This window comes from Dermacentor silvarum, chromosome 11, assembly GCF_013339745.2.
Source record: "Dermacentor silvarum isolate Dsil-2018 chromosome 11, BIME_Dsil_1.4, whole genome shotgun sequence".
Classification (NCBI taxonomy): domain Eukaryota; kingdom Metazoa; phylum Arthropoda; class Arachnida; order Ixodida; family Ixodidae; genus Dermacentor; species Dermacentor silvarum.
This window is the reverse complement of record NC_051164.1, coordinates 43,414,364-43,431,617: the sequence shown is the minus strand read 5'-3', so window position 1 is coordinate 43,431,617 and position 17,254 is coordinate 43,414,364. Positions and strand designations below refer to the sequence as shown.

Here is a 17,254-nt window from a genome sequence, read left to right as displayed (position 1 = left end):
CGTAAACCGGTGAGCGCGAAAGAGCGTCATCGTCGCAGTGCTTCCGCCCGGAACGATACACAACGCGTATGTCATACTCCTGGATACGCAGGGCCCAGCGAGCGAGGCGGCCAGATGAGTCTTTTAAATTCGAAAGCCACCACAGCGCATGGGGGTCGGTCACTACGTCAAAAGAACGGCCATATAAATAAGGCTGTAACTTGCTTATTGCCCAGACGATGGGCCAAGCATTCCTTTTCCGTGACGCTGTAATGGCCCTCCGCCTTAGTCAGCGCGCGGTTCGCATAAACCACGACGTATTCTGCGTGGTCAGGATGACGCTGTGCAAGCACAGCACCAAGGCCTACGCCACTTGCGTCGGTATGAACATCAGTAGGAGCATCAGGGTCAAAATGGCAAAGAATAGGTGGCGTAATAAGAAGATGGTGCAAGGCGGACAACGCATGGTTGCAGGCAGGGGACCACGATGAGAGGCCTTTGACGCCACGAAGCAGTTGCGCGTGTGGGGTGATAGGATAGATGTGAAATTTCGAACGAAGCACTTGAAATAAGAGCAGAAGCCGATGAAACTGCGTATTGTAGTTGACTTAGGGAGCGCAGAGACAGTCCGTAATTTCTCGGGATCTGGAAGAATGCCATCCTTGGACACGACGTGGCCGAGGATCCTCAACTTGCGTGCGACAAATCGACATTTCTTGAGATTAAGCTGCCGAGCAGCGTTGTTCAAGGAACTAAGTACGTGCTGAAGGCAGCGCAAGTGTGTTACGAAATTTTGGGCGAACACTGCGATGTCGTCTATGTAACACAGACAGATCCTTCTTTTAAGGCCGCGCAAAACGTTACCCATTATGTTTTTGAAAGTAGCAGGAGCGTTGCACACTCCGAAAGGCATGACGGTTAACTCATATAGGCCATCTAGCATAACGAAGGCAGTTTGGGGTGATCGGCCTCCACCATCGGGACCTGCCAGTAGCCTGACGGCAAGTCCAATGAGGAGAAAAACTCGGTGAGCTATCTCCGGGCTCGGGCCCCCACAGCACGTGCTTCGCATTGAAGTCGCCTACGGGGTGATCGGGGTGATCCGTCGGAAAACACCTGCCACAGCTCGTCTAAAAATGGATCGAGAGGGTGATGGGGTGGCGCATAAATATCGACGAGGACGAACGAAAGTCGGGCTCGCTCGCACCTGACGGCCACGACCAGCGGCGATGCACATGCTGGAAATAGATCGAATGTAGGGGCCCGCGCAGGGAGAGCAACACGTGGACGCTTCCGCGAATGAAACACCCGGGGCACGTGGGGAATCTTGTGGTCACGGGTGTGCGGATCAGAGACCAGTACGAACGAAAAATCTCCCTCAATCATGTGCTGCACCAACAGCCGTGTGGCATCACGCGTGTTGGCGAGGTGTGCCTGTAAGAATCGAAGCGGCGAGACGTCAGCCATGGTTGAGGGCAATGCACGCAGTGCCGAACGGTGATAGACACGAACGATAGTGTGCCGGCGTGCGCACCGAAAAAGAACTGGCCGCCTCGCGACGGCAAGGAACCCGCGCCACAACCAAACAAACCCCAGCGTCACGCCCCGCCCAAGCAACAAGATAGAGAAAGGTGGGATGAAAGAGACAGAAAGTGTCATGACAACACACAGAGACAAGAAGGAGGGGAAAGAAAGCAAGAGGAGCAAGGAAAAGGAGACGGTAAAGAAAGCGCGGCGATCTCCAACACCCCCACGGCGCCGAGAGGAGACTCCCGCAAGGCCGCATGCGCGACCCAGTTCTCCCGACAGCCGCGAGAGCGAGGAGACCACCGCGCCGCACCGCAGAAGCCGCGGCGAGCAAGCTAACCATAATCAGTGCGAGCCCGCAATCGAGCAACCCTGGCCATCAGGAAAGGGCAGGTCTTGTCCCCCGTTGGATGGGAATTGGGGTGTCCCGCGCGGCGACATTCGGTGCAACACACTGTAGCATCCCCCATACGCACCGTGCACTGCTCACCGAGGTGCGGGCCCGCGCGACGCGTGCACACCGCCCTCTCGGGATGTTCTCGAACTGGGCACGAACGGCGGCCGTGACCATAAGTAGCACAGAACGTGCACGTGGGGACGTGCACGTCCTCCACCACCGTTGCAGAGGTCCAACCCACCGAAACGCGCCCGCGGTTCATGAGCGCCCGGTACGCAAGAGGATCCACCGCTACCACGTGGGTAAAATTGCCCGAACGCTCCCTGAAGGAAACACAAACCTCGCAGGTGGATGGGTCCAGCCGGAGGTCAGGGTTACGCGAGTTAATTTGCGCTATGAGACCTACAGCCAGGACGTCAGGGTCGACACCTGTCAACTTGACATGGGGTTTGCGCTGCTGGACCAAGCGCACCGACATAGCCGTGCTGGTCACCGGGTTCTGTTCGATGAGTGTTTTGAGTTTTTGCACTGACGCGAGATCGTCTGACAAAACCATGAGGCCAAGCGCTGTCTTGTGTACGGAAATTTCGCCTAGGTTTTTCTCTTGCCGGATCAACGTTTGATTTTAAAATATGCTTCAGATCCTGAAATCCTGAGCTGCAGTGCCAGTTGGTACGAGAGGCGCAAGAAACATGACGTGGGCATGCTCTCGCCTTTGCAAAGGTTCAGCGGCGACGTCATGGGCTGCGTCCGCGAGCATAGCCCCCGGAGCCGCGGCAGCACCAGGCTAGGTGGAAACGCAGAGGCAGGACGAAAGCCGCCACGGGCGACCGCAGCGTACGTTAAAGGGACACTAAAGAGAAACCGGAAGTTGAGCTTAAATGGTAGATTATCCTTTCACGATCACAGCCATACCATTCTTACTGCAAACAGATGTTTAATAGGCGAGAAAATAGCGAAAAACTGAAAGATAGGTGCTGACGCCCCTTCGAATTTCCCGCACTACACGTTCTGACGTCGGAGATTACAAATGCAGGCCGGTCGCGATTGGTCGAGAGCGATTTAGCGCTGTTAATAAAACGCAAAATGAAATACACCTTAAACGTACATAAACAGCATTCGCCAACTTTTTAAGCCGTTTCAAGCGAGGAAGTACAAGTTTAGCACAAAATTAAATAAATAAGAAAAAATGGCATGGCGATACATGCGGCCGTGATAGTTTCGTAGTTTTGTTTTTGGGCAATGCATCGTCGCGCGCGCCTGTTCCGCTCTACGGTGTTTGGTTGCGTGTTGCGCGGCTCGAAAAACGTTGACTTCGCGGGAAACAGCCAGAAAATGCTTCGTGTGTGTAGTGTTGAGGGCTGTATAAATGGCCCAAGGCGCTTGCTCAGGGGCAGGGGCAGTGTTGACTCGATTGTGTCCTTTCATGTGGTGTTGCGCGGTGAGCCCTGGCTCCCCGGCGTTCGCAATGGCTCAGTGCTCTGCCGATGATAAAACGGCCAAAGAGCCAGAGAAACCGATGGTGCTCTCTGCATTTCTCGCCCTCGGATTATGTGTATAATCCTGCCCTTGGAAAGTATCTTGGCGTGCCCCAGAGGCCAGTCCTTTCTCGAGCAGCTGTTCCCTCAATGCGGCTTTCATCAAACCCCCTTCCGGTGCCCCTGCAGCAGCAAACTGGCGGCTCGGTGAGTGCTGAATGTCATTAAATAAAGCCAGGAAATAACCATACCGAGTACGTGCGCAACTTTCTACGCTTGTTCTGTCGGGAACATCGTCGCCTGGCGGACCGGACGCTTCGCCTTCCGTCGACGAAAACGAAGCTCTCCGCCGGCGCGGCCGGCGGCTCACCGCCATCGCACGCGGAAACACCTACCGCTCGAGCACGGAGGATCATTTCGCGCTCCGTTTCACTGAATATCGCTGAAATGCAGTCCTGCTTCCCTGGCGAGCTCTTCGTTGCAAGGTTCAGCTGCAGCAACGGTATCCATCGCGGCGAACGCAAACGCAGCGACCATGCATGCAGCCATGATGCATCCAGTGCCTCGGCCGTTTACGCAAGCGGTGACGTATCATGGCGCATTCTGATTCGCCGAGAGCAATGAAATCTGTGACGACACGGCTTCAGCGCCCAATCTGGGGTGAGAGAAATTGAGGAAGAGATATTTGGTTTTTGTTTACGAATTTCTTAGCTAATAACTCATATTTTTGCACCCAACAAAAACTGCATGCATTCCTGAAGGTCCCTCTTTTATTCCAGCTGAACTTCCTGTTTCTCTTTAGTGTCCCTTTAACGCCGCCGGGCCCGAAGAGGTGGCAGGTTGTAGCACCGTAGAGCCAGCCAGGCGAGCCTGCGTCAGCTCGTCCCGGAGCTCGTCCGCCTTGTCGCACTGGCACGCCGCCACAGCCGGCATGTCAGCATGCACGCTCTTGTAATAGTTGTCGCAGATGGCCCAAAATCTGGGACCGGTGATTATTGGTCACCTTGCAGTAGGTATCAAAAAGAATGTCGGTGATCTGCTTTTGCAGATCAACAGCACGGTGAAACGACGCCGTCAACGCAGCGTCAACTTGGCTCCGAATGGGGGAAGGCATATCGGCACCGCCCGGTCCCGCAACCTGATCGGCGGAGGCAGCAGGCGGTCCCGCGCCACGGGAGGCCAGATCCACAGCTTCCAACACGCGGTCTCCATCGGACGAGAAGGCTGAGTCATCCGAGCGCGTCGAAGCCCCCGCCGAAGGGGAACCGCCCCCGGGCGGCGGCAGAACAGCAGAGGTGTCAGCCATGCCCCGCTAGTGGGTATCACCCATCAGCGAGGCAGCCGAGCGAAGGTCAGCCGCCAAAACCGGCCGGAGGCGAAATTACAGGCTCCCCACGCGAAGCACTGGAACGGCCGTTAGCCTGAGACGTTCAGGGAGGCCTGCCGACTAAGAGAAGGCAGCAGAAAAGGCAAAAACCTGACCTTCTTGCGAAAACAGGCAGGAGCGAAGATGATGATGATGCCTCAATCATTGGCACAACCCACTGTGGGGAATAGGCCACGAACCGGGTGATATACTGATCGAAATTTAAAATAAATTAGTTTAGAAAAAAAATAAGTAATAAAAATTAAAGGAAAATAAGTGAATAATTGAAGATGGAAAACGAAACGATAATAAGAGAATTAAGTAGTCTATACTGACTTAGTCAGCCTTGCCTAGATAGGAATAGTGATGTGAATTTAATAATAAATAAAAAACAGTTAAGAATAGATGTAACTTTTGAATAATAATATTAATAATAATATAATTGTGATTTTGTGACATTCGCAGGAGCGAAGCGGCCAGCGGACAAGCAGCGTCTTCTTCCTCTGCGTGGTCGAGTGATGTTGGGTTAGCAGCAGAGAGGGCGCTCGGGTCAAGGACGGCCGTGCAAGACGCCTCATCGTGAACGGAGACAATCTTCATAGAATCGACAGTCTCGACATTGCGAAGGCATTCGTGAGGAATCAATGTGATCGGGGACAAAAGCGGTTTCTAAACGGGCATTGTGCTGAAACCAGCGGCGAGGTCAGGAATAGCAAAAGACATAGGAAGTGCTTTTCGGGCAATGAAGAGGTCGGACGGTGTGAACAAGACCGTTCCGGAGGAGATAGCACCACATAAAAGTGGTTCGAGTGCTGACTAGCACGCGGTGTATCGGCGTCTTCTTTGACGACAACTTTAGCAGGAGAATGACGATCTATGAAGGCTGAATTGGGTGAGTTGGGCTGGGTGAATTTAGCATCAGCGCGAGTGCAATCGATTACAGCGTTGTGGAAATGCAGAACATCCCATCCTAAAATGTTTGCGTGGGAGCACGATGAGATTACTACAAACTCTACAACATACATAACGTTTTGAATCATCACACGGCTCCGTTCACGCTGCGGTTGGTTCAATAGGTTCAGCACTTGCATTCCGAAGTGACAATCCAGAAAGAGGCGCGGTGACCTTACGCAGTGATCGGCAAAATTGGCATCCATAACGAAAAAAGTCACAGGCCTGCGTGGCACACCCAGCACAGTCACAGCGTAAGCTGGTGGAGCGGCTCAAGAGTAGCTCCAATTAGGGCACCGTCAGCATCGTCAGCGATCTGCTTCAGTACATGGCCAACCTTGTCTTACTCAGCAATATCGCGGTCGGCTTTACGGCTCAGAGCCAGCACATCCTGGACGTAAGACATATTCCTTATGATTATCATACCGCACCTTCGCCGTGCCTTGTAGGTAGAAAACCAAGTTAGCCAGCATAATAGTCAGATCCCATTTGTTGTCGCCACACACACGCTCACACGTGGCGATCCAGTCTTCTACGTCAAGGTGGTCAGAGCCACCGTACGTCCCTGGATCCCGCGGCTGAGCCAGCACAACCGTCGCGGTTGTAGGCATGGATGTGGGCCGTGCCATTTCAGGTCCTGTTTCGCCGCCATGTTGTCCAGACCGAGACGACGACCACTGCGGAGCTCCGTTGTCTCTCGTGGTTACCCCAGCCCTCTCACCAATTTCTTACGATGCGCAAGTCACAGATAAAGATATATTTACAATATATACAAGAGCGGCAACGACACATAAACAACATGGCTGTCGAGATCGATTCCACCTCCACACGCCAAAGCGTCTTCTGACTGGCGCCACTCTGGTTTGCGCCGTAACGTATATACAGAGAGACACAGAAAAAGACCCATAGAGTACGCATGCTCGCTTCTGAACGCACAGGATTCATAACACCGCATCTCTACAAAACCAAGCATGCTTTGCATTACATTAAAGTCAACTGAAGCTGAGTCTGCCTAATTTTCAGGTTTATATTCTCATAATTATATTTTGGGTCAGTGAGCATTAGATAACACACTTGCAATTGTGCTGCTGCTGACACTGGCAGTATCTTCAGAGGACGCTCTAGCTAGGGGCAAACACCGACTTCCTTGTTAAAAAGATACGTTAAGTAGATAGATGCTACAGCTGGTGCGGCTCGAATAAAGTTTGTTGCAACTGACAGAAAACGTTAAATTCTAGGAACTGGAATTGGAGAATTGTGTATTATTATTTTAATTGTTTTGCCACAGCTTCAAAGAAAATAGGCAACTTCGAAAAACAAAACAAAACAAGCACATTGTTCACAGAACCACAACTCTGCCTAAAAAAAAATTCACTGATGGTCATCAGCGATTCGAAAAATGCGATCAGAAATTACGAATCAGGACAGGTTACGGCAGCCACCGCCCAAATAATAAATGCAGCGAGGGGGCCCACAGAGCGACTACTGCTGGTGCGGGTGCCCGCGCACCAGGGTCTCAGGGGAAACGAAGAAGCCCACAAGGTCGCCCGTGGTCTCACATTCCGGTCGGCCTCTGGGTCACTTCAACCCGCTGAGGACGTAGACAGAAATGGGGAACTGGGAAGCTATCAGGAAATAACTACGCATTATAGACTGAATAGGCAGGCTTTTCCGCCGGCGGACCGCACGCTCAGTAAGAAAGAAGTTGCATGGCGGAAGCTGCAGACAGGGGTCTTCCCAAACCCCGCGGTCTACAGTGAGTTACATCCAGAAGTCTTCAAACCACAGTGCAGATTCTGCAATGAAATAGCCAATATGGTACACATTGTGTGAGCGTGCGAAGCAATATATGATAGCTCAAATACGATAGAATCCTGGAAGGCCTTACTACGCAATCCGGACAGCAAGACTGGACGCGAAATCATGAGCCAAGCTCTAGCTGCCGCCGAGTCCTTCGGGATCCCGGCCGACGGAAAGAGGCGATGCGAAGGAAGACCATCTTCTGCAGCGTTAATTGACTGGTGGAAATAATAGTTATTTCTCTCTCTCTCTCTCACAGACGATTACGATCATCCCTAACGCGAAATTTGAGCGCAGCTGAATACGTGTTTTCATTTTGCGATATATTGGCTCGCATGGGCAATCATCTCGTGCGGCACGTATAGTAAATGCATGGACAATCTCGGCTCGTGCGGCACGTAGTAAATGGAGCGAAGCGTGGGGCGACTGCCTCGCTAATCGAGAGATTTCACACATGGATAACCCGTTTGGGTTCATCGCGCAGGTTAGAAAACACTTTGAACATTGCATGCGTTCCAACGAGGTTTGTTTAATTGTGCTGCCCTGGGTTGCTGTGTGAGCTAATTTTTGACATAGTTTATCTCGTCAAACTATTGCTATTAGCAGGTGATATAGAAACAAACCCAGGTCCTGATACACCTGAAATTTCCCAGCAACTGCAACAAATTTTGAAGGATTTGAAAGAAATAAAGGAAAAACCGCCATAGACAAGAAACTCTAACAACTTAAAACCCTAGACAAAAAGATTTCGTCTTGCGCGGAAACGGTCACAAATCTACAGAAACTAAGGCTGGACGACCTTGAAAATCGCTCTACACGATCAAATCTAATTGTGTATGGTGTGCCAGAAGAGTACAAAGAAAACGAAGATGCGTTAGAACTTGTAGTAAACGAAAAAAAAATTATCAAAAAAGTCCTCAAACTAGAAGCTGTAAGTATCGAACGTGTTCATAGATTAGGAGGGCCAGATACCACTAAAACAAGACCAATAATTCTTAAACTTCTCGATTTTAGGGACAAAACTAAAATGTTGAGAAGATGTTTCAAACTAAAGGGATCAGGTTTTTCGATTTCCGAAGATTTTTCACCTCGCGTAAGAGACTTAAGAAGGAAATTATGGAATTCTGCCAAATCAAGGAAAGAATCTAGTGACAAAGTAAAACTAATTTATGATAAACTGCGAATAAATGGCAATATGTTCTACTGGGATGAGGAAAATAATAGTATAGCGCCTTTGAAATCTGGTTCCGTCAATCCTGATCCAAAAAACGAGCAACGCGGGCTTCGAAGCCTGCGTTCCCGCCGAACTTGATATCCCACTTATCCTTTTTGAACATAAACGCCCGCAGCATATTGAAAAAACAAAACTGATTCACTTGAAGCCTTCCTTCTTACATATGAAAAAGACTTTCTAACACTAACAGAAACTTGGCTAACAGCTGATATTAAAGATGTTGAGATAGCCCCTCCCAACTACGCCATCATCCGGAAAGACCGGACGACACGAGGCGGAGGCGTGGCCATTCTAGTAAAGAAGGGAATCCCGTTTTCAGTGTTACCCGATGTTGCAGACGTTGAGGCTATCTTTTGTAAGCCGCACTGTAGTCGTGGGCCTCTCGCACTGTAGTCGTGGGCTGCGTTTATCGCGGTCCTTCTTCCGGCCTCGACACATTGCGCCGGTTGCATGAATACACGGAGCAATATGCATCAGGGTCGAGATGAATAATCGCAGGTGATTTTAATGTTCCCGAGGTGAACCGGCAGACCATGCAGCATTATTCACCCTGTGCGGATGTATTATTTGATTTTATGTTATCGTTCAACCTCACTAAAATTGTAACTGAACCTACACGTGTACAGGGATCCAGCTGTTCCATACTAGATTTAATATTCATCAGCAACCACTTTATAAAAGAAACTAAATTAAGTTTACTAGATGGCATTTCTGATCACACGATCACCTTTTGCACTATACCACTTGATGACACTGTTATTCCTTAGCAAATTGTCGCATACCCTGACTACAGCAAAGCTAACGACAATAGTATACTTGATTACCTGATTAATAAATACGACTCATTCCTGCAACTTTCACTTAACAGCAGTATGGACATCGAAACCTTGTGGCTCGCGTTTAAAGTGATTATATCTCACTGCATAACCAATTACATACCAACCAGAAGAAAGAAACTTGGTAAGCGTAATCCATGGATAACTCGCGACGTTATTCATGCTAAACGTAAAGTAAGCAGAATGCGAAAATTGCTGAAAAATAAACCATTCAAGTTCACGCATCACGATCTCAGCACAGCTATCCAATGTATGAAATCAAAAATTAAGACAGCCAAAGAGTTCTACTTCACTAATACATTGACAAACTTTTTGAAAACTGCTCCAACCAAGTTTTGGAACTACATTAACCCAAAGAATCGTAACGACAACGGAGCCTCAAATGAAGAAAACAGAAACTCTGCTAACGTGCTTAACGATTACTTCTGCTCCGTTTTCACAGAGGACGACGGCACAATATCACAAGCAGGCTCTACTAGAAATGAGCCACTAGAGCCGCTTACACTAACCGAAACCGGCATAATTAACCTGCTACGGAATTTAGACCCAAAGAAATCACCTGGACCTGATAGTATACCAAATGCATTCCTTCGCAGATACGCTAGCTGTATGGCCAAGTACTTATTAATAATTTTTAACAAATCACTCATCAGGCACCCTCCCTAAGGATTGGAAAACTGCTAAAGTAAAACCAATTTATAAATCGGGAAGCAAAACAGAACCCTCTAACTTCAGGCCAATCTCACTAACATGTACAGTCTGTAAACTACTAGAACACATTATCCTAAAGCACATAACCAAACATCTTGGACAGGAACAAATACTAACAGCTTGTCAGCATGGTTTTCGCAGAGGAGTTTCCACGGTCACACCACTCTGGCGCCATCTCGTAACCACCGTCGCTGTACAGCCCCTTGTGTGGGGCACTACATTTTTCTTCTCACGCTTACGCCATGCCCTCCTCGGCTTTCCATCTCATGGTTCCGCTGCACCCTTCTCCTCGCGCTCTCTTCGATCTCGCCGCGTTTTCATCCCCCGCTGCGCTCCGCGTTCACTCTCATCTCTCGCTGTGGTCGTTCGCTCGGTTACGAGGTACGAGTTACTTTAGTACAGTGCATCTGTGACAGCATCTCAACCGGTAAGCTTTTGAATTCAATGTGCAGTTTACGATGGTTTGGAAACTGTCCTACTAAAACATTTCTGCAGTGGTTCGCATATGTAGGCGATGTGCAATACAGCAATTTCGTCCACATTAGGTTTATTATGAGGTGCAGTTTAGAGAATCATGGCATTGTTTTTTATTGCATAGTTACGAAGTTGTCATATTCAAGCCGGAGTTTCAGAAACTTTGAATATTCAAGAATATTTTAAAAATATCATATTGTCTGACACATGTACTTTTTTATCTTTCACCGGCAAACAAACGTTAAACGTTATCGCTCGGCGCAGGACGCGCCTGCATGTATCGGAAGTATCCAGAACGCTATCGATGCTTCTATCGGTTGGCTGTTGTCACCGACGCTTATGTAATCTGACTATGAGCGACGCGAATGGTTTAGAACTTTCTTGAAGACGCGCGGGCACCAGGTATCACTCTGGAACGTCCGTTGACTCATGTATAAAACGCGGTGCGTTTCGCCGCTCATTCGACGATCGCCGACGCCGTAGTGGAGGGTTCCGAATTAATTTTGACCACCTGGGGTTCTTTAACGTGCACTACAACGCAAGCACACGGGCGTTCTAGCATTTTCGTCTCCTTCAAAATTCGGCCGCCGCGGCAGGGATTCGATCCCGCGATCTCGTGCTCAGCAGCGCAACGCCCTAGCTGACTGGGCCACCGCGGCGGGTCGGTATCGTTGTGCTACGAGTGCAACTTGCTTTTGTGGGCACAGGTTCGCCCAATAATAAGACGTCCGTTTCCTCATTCACACTTTTGCGACCGTTTTCTTCACCCCGACTACTACGTGACAATATGGCATAAACTGAAAACGCATCTGAGGACACCTAAGAATCTCACGAGTTCTAAATGCGAAATCAATGTGGTCCAATTGAACGCCCTGAGCGGTCCTTCGAGTTGTGAACTCCTCGCGGGCAAGCGAGCGCGTTTAGACGCTTCGCGCCTTTTGAATTGGCTTTACGGCGGCGCAGTTCGAACGCAGGCGAGAGCTTGCGCGCACAAGAAAAACGCGGGTAACACAAGCTTCCGAGAGCGAGGGTGAGGGTGATTCGGCGTCGCAGCAATGCCCTCTACATTCACGTAACACCTGGTGCGCCCTTTCGCCTGCTCTGCTCCATCGAGGAGCTCTCCTGCCGTGGGGATTGGCGCTGAGCCGTGCTCCCTCAAGGGCTGCAGAAGATAGCGCCAACCTTTCCCTTTCCCTCAAGAACCACTTATCATCATCATCTCCTGCCGTGGCGTCGCAGCCAATGGTAATTTTTGGTGGCGTTTCTCTTCCACAAACGCCGGACGCCGGCTTTTTCGCTCAACGAGCCATTTGACGCTATCGAATTATATATTTATGCGTTCCTATGTACATAGATGGGAGCCCCCGTGCTATAGCTGCCTGTTAATGGCAGTGTCGTATTGTCAGACTATCTGATCTTGCGGCATCAGATTGAAGGGATCAGAATTTTGGATGAATTCCTGCATTTTACGTGCCAAAACTACGATTTTATTATGAAGTACGCCGTAGTGGGTTTCACCGGATTAATTTTGACCACGAGAGGATCTTTAACTTGCCCCCAATACACGTGACATGGGAGGAATCATAACTTCGATCCTGCGCACTAGTTCATCAGTGCAAGCATAACTGAGCCCAAGGCAGCATTCCCTGTCGTCTCCGAGTTGCTCCTATAGAAAGACTGGAAATTTAGGCTCACCTCCCGTCGTTTTCAAAACTGGCGGATGCTCCCTCCATGCCAGCGTGGCTCGTACTGGGTATTGCGTCCAAACCGGCTGATGCTCCATCCATGCCAGCGCGGCTTGTACTGGGTATTGCGTCCAAACTGGCTGATACTTCCTCCATGCCAGCGTGGCTTGTACTGGGTATTGCGTCCAAACTGGATGATGCTCCCTCCATGCCAGTGCGGCTTGTACTGGGTATTGCGTTCAAACTGGCTGATGCTCCCTCCATGCCAGCGCGGATAGTACTGGGTATTTCGTTCAATCTGGCTGATGTTCCCTCCATGCCAGCGCGGCTTGTACTGGGTATTGCGTCCAAACTGGCTGATGCTCCCTCCATGCCAGCGCGGATAGTACTGGGTATTTCGTTCAATCTGGCTGATGTTCCCTCCATGCCAGCGCGGCTTGTACTGGGTATTTCGTTCAAACTGGCTGATGCTCCCTCCGTGCCAGCGCGGCTTGTACTGGGTATTGCGTCATCGCCGCCGCGGCTGCACACAGGAGGCCGGTAACCGGTGCTACCATTTCCCGCCATGTCTGTATGCCCTGAAAGCACGCCGGTTGATTCGCTAGTGTGAGACATTTACTCACTTAGAATTTTTTACAATAACCTTACATAGTTTATAGTATGAAATGCCCTTGAAAAAAAGGAAGTGTCGCCCGAAAGGCGAACCATCAATTGCGATAGCAAATTAGTTGAGAGCTATACGTAGTAAGGATACTAGTTTTAACGGCTGTATAAACTTGGACACATTCGCTTGTAACGGGATTAATAAGCATGGTTTCAGCGCGCCCCAGCAAACATAAATAGATCACGCTCGATGACCGCAGACAACCACTGTCAAAACGCTGGTGTGAGCAGCGCGACGGCTGCAGCGAGCGAAGGTTCGTGCGGTCAATCGCTTCATCGGAAACACAGCGGCAAAAGCACAGTGCATAGAAAGGTCGGAGCTGTGTGCAGATCGCTTTCAAGATACGGTTAGCGCTACCGATCGCAGCGGCGCAAAGTACAAGTAGGCAGTGGTTGGCACAGTAGATGCACCCCCTCCTTTCCGCGCTGCCTTCCCACTTTCCTCCTTTCGCGCGCGAGTTTGAATCGCCAGATCCCCTTGCGACCGGTCGCTAAATGCGCAGTTGGTTTCGGAGCACAACGGCGCCCGCATTACCTCCCTTCATCCCTCCCTCCCCCACGGCCTTTCGCGCGACGTAGACGTCGCGTTTGCTCTGCCGTTCGTTCGTTCTCCGTGAAAGCTCACGTCCCTCGCGCGCGGTAGGCGCCTCCCTCGCACATACAGCATACGGCGCGCGGCGACGAGCCAACGGACTTTATATGCCTTCGGACTTTATATGGAACCTCACAGTGACGGCGATGCCATCTAAAATCCACTTGCAGTGTCCATATAATTGCTCTCGCAATAAAATTGTTTTTGATAAGGTAGTGTGGTTCGGTGTTGAAGGGCCAGGTCTAAAACCTTACTATGATGGCGTTATAAGCAAGTCTTCATCAAAGAAAAATATATTTTAGGGAATATAGTAATGTCTACTCCCTTTGAGAATGTTAGCAATATTGAAACCAACAATAATCACCTAAATTATTTCTCTCCCTTCTATTGTGCACCAGGTGCTTTTCATTAACCTGCACCAAATTTTTAAAAATTGCCAGTGGCAGACAGAAGAATTGTAGGCCTTGAGCTGTGTAACTAGATGAGATGGACATTACTTCAAAGAGAAACGAAATGCTTCATTGAATAGTTAGCACAATTCCCCAGATAACAATATGGCACATATTGCAATTTACGAATTGTAACCGGTGCGTTCCAACATTGGCGTTCCAAGTTAATTGCTTGCTTAAATGCATAAAACAGCGTTCTGAAAAATAGGTAAGTTGAACAACAATGCTTTTTTTACCCCAAGTTTGACGGCGCATATTTCGAAACCGGTGATATCGTTGGAATTCGCACGAAATTGATAGGGCTTGCAAACTTCGTAGCTACATTGCGTAGGTTGCAATAGGTGTTGTAGATTACAAGTAAAAAAAACTAATTATCATGTTTCCTGAATTAGTCAATTCCGAATTGTTTTTCTCGTAGAAGTAACGTTAGCCTCATCAGGTTCGAGGGTGTGAATTGTGCTATCTTCCAATGGCTATCTTCAAAAAATTCGGGGCAGTTAAATTAAAGCACCCTATATAATGGTTACTTTAGCACTGTTCATGGGCAGAGCAATAGTAGGGGTAACTAAGAGAAGAATATAACATGCGGTCTATTTTGATGACCCACGTATAAAAAAGCGATTTGCCCAATCCGATGGCGCTTTGTTTCCTATTCGTTCTTTCAGCCGGGCGGTCCACAGATTGAAGTGTAGCTGTCGCTTTCTTCTTCTTTGTGGGGTTTTACGTGCCAAAACCAGTTGGGATAATGAGGCACGCCGTATTGGAGGGCTCGGAAATATTTTTGACCACCTGTGGTTCTTTAACGTGCGCTACAACGCAAGCACACGGGTGTTTTTTGCATTTCGCCTCCATCGAAATGTGGCCTCCGCAGCCGGGATTTGATCCCGTGATGTCATGCTCAGCAGCGCAACGCCTTAGCTGACTGAGTCACCGCGGGGGTGAAGTAGTTGTCGCAGCCAGTTTGTAAATTCACTCATATTGGTTAAAACCTTTTATTTCTCGTTTTTCATGTCATCTTTGTAATGATAGTATTGAAGCAGGAAGCCACAGGTGATAAAAACACTTCAGGCTATATATATATAAAAACCCGTGAGTTCTCGACCTCATCACCATCAGAGCATTTTTATGTCCACTGCAGGCGTAGGCCTCTCCTTGCGATCTCCAAGTACCCCTGTCTTGCGCTGGCTGATTCTAATTTACAGCTGCAAATTTCCTAATTTAATCACCCCACATAGTTTTATGCCGTCCTCTACTGCGCTTCCCTTTTCTTGGCCAGCATTCTGTAACTCTGTCGACGTATTCGTTGACAATATCCTCTTTTTGTCGCTCCGATACCGAAGCCGGACGCACGAAGGGGGCCTGATGAACTGCCCACGCGACGCTTTTATCGGTTAATGGATTGACCACCTGTGTGCGACTCCTAATCGCGCAGACCATATCGCGGCGACCTACCATCGCTTGCGATACAAACGTGCGACTACGGATCGGATGCCTCTACAGGTCACCACAACGAGCTGCTCTTCGTCAAGGCAGCGTCGAGAATAACGCGGGCGGCGGCGATCATCGCGCATCCAGTTTCGGTATGGAAGAACGCGAATTTTTGTCGACGAATACCTCAACAATGGGAGATACGTGCATGCATGACTCACGTAGATTGTTGTTTCATCTTTTTTAGCTCTTCTTGAACGGCGAAATAGAGCAGATGGAGGCGTACAGTTTCCATCCCGCTTATTATAAATGAAACGCGTAATCGAAATTTGGGTAACAAGTTGCTTTAAAAATGTGAGATGACGATTTATTGGTTTCAAGAGTACCAAGCGAGGCTTGTGCTGGGTTGTCTGTCTTGTTGGGAATCCACAACTCAAGAATACAACGGCAAGCAAACAGACGAGCAGAAATCACATTCCCAACATCACAGACGCATATCCTGTCCTATGTCATATTTGTCCGTGTCTGTTCTACGCAAATGAATGAAATAATCATGACTTATCATAACCGTATATATAGCGGCCGACAACATTCCCACACTTACCATAGATGGTGGAGGTGACATCATCCGGGTAGTACTGCGTGTTCTGTTGGCCACCCCAGTTGTCTTTAGGAATTCTACAATACAAGAGAGATCCACAGGAAGCCACAGGATTGTAGTGTAATAGCTGCAGAACACTGAATGATCGCTGAAGCCAACGTCGACGCAAAGTAACTTGCATTCGCTATATATATTCAGTGGATACGAATCTATGTATGATTTATAACCTAGATTCCTCTTAGGCGAGTGCGAGATGGTGAACGGGCACTGCATGCAAAACGTTTCGAACACAGTAAAAAACGGTCCCGTTGTGTAGACAATAGATAGTTTTAGGTTGGCTGGCAGTCAGGTAAATGCAAGCGGACTCGGCGTTTTACAGGATGAGCGGAGGAGCAAACGTGAACGGCCTGCGCGGTGCAGCCACCTGGCGCCGCAGAGCTCAACCAGGCAAAGACAGCTAATACTGCAGTAACCACGTGTATTTCACTTTACTGCTAGTGGAAATTTTCGGCAGCAACACGATTACGCTACTGCCCAAAATTTACACAAGCAGCGATGTAGAATACACTTGGTTTCTGCAATATTAGCTGTGGTTCAGGGGATTGAGCTCTGAGCCACCAGGTGGCTGCACCGTGCTGGTCACTCACATTTGCGGCTGCACTCATCCGGTGAAGCGCCCAGTCCGCTTAGGTTTAGCCGAATAGCGGGCACGCTAAAGCTCTCTAATTGTCTCATGCACAGGAGAGCCAAATAATATTCCGCGGCAGACAGTCGACTGCCCAAAATTTCGCGTAAAAATTATCCCACTTCTGGGGCTTTCGAGGCACCCTGCATTCCGTCTTTGATGCCAAAAAAAAAAATCTGGGTAGCTTGTACTAGTGGCGCAAGGCTAAAGACACAGTGGGTTGATCGGGTCCTAGCTGGTCCTGGCTATACGAAGTGATGCTAAGTTGATATGCCAACTCATTTTGCAGCGGCTTCTTCGGTAACCGTGCTGGGCCCAATGGGCGTCGACGCTGGCAGTCTCACTTAGCAGCGCACCGCGATCCTTGGTAAGCGGCTTCTTCCTAGGCCGACTGCAGA

General features: G+C 49.2%; 1 protein-coding gene across 1 annotated transcript in view; it reads right to left on the bottom strand.

Moving 5' to 3' along the window:
* Positions 1-7,459: 7,459 nt before the first annotated feature.
* The window catches only part of LOC125941295 (uncharacterized), a 33,447-nt gene continuing 23,652 nt past the window's right edge, over positions 7,460-17,254 (bottom strand). Inside the window, exons 4-5 of the mRNA XM_049658286.1 lie at positions 16,175-16,248; positions 7,460-7,494 (exon numbers count right to left, since the gene is read on the bottom strand). Coding sequence (XP_049514243.1) covers positions 7,460-7,494; positions 16,175-16,248 — 109 coding nt within the window. The remainder of the gene's footprint in view (positions 7,495-16,174; positions 16,249-17,254) is intronic.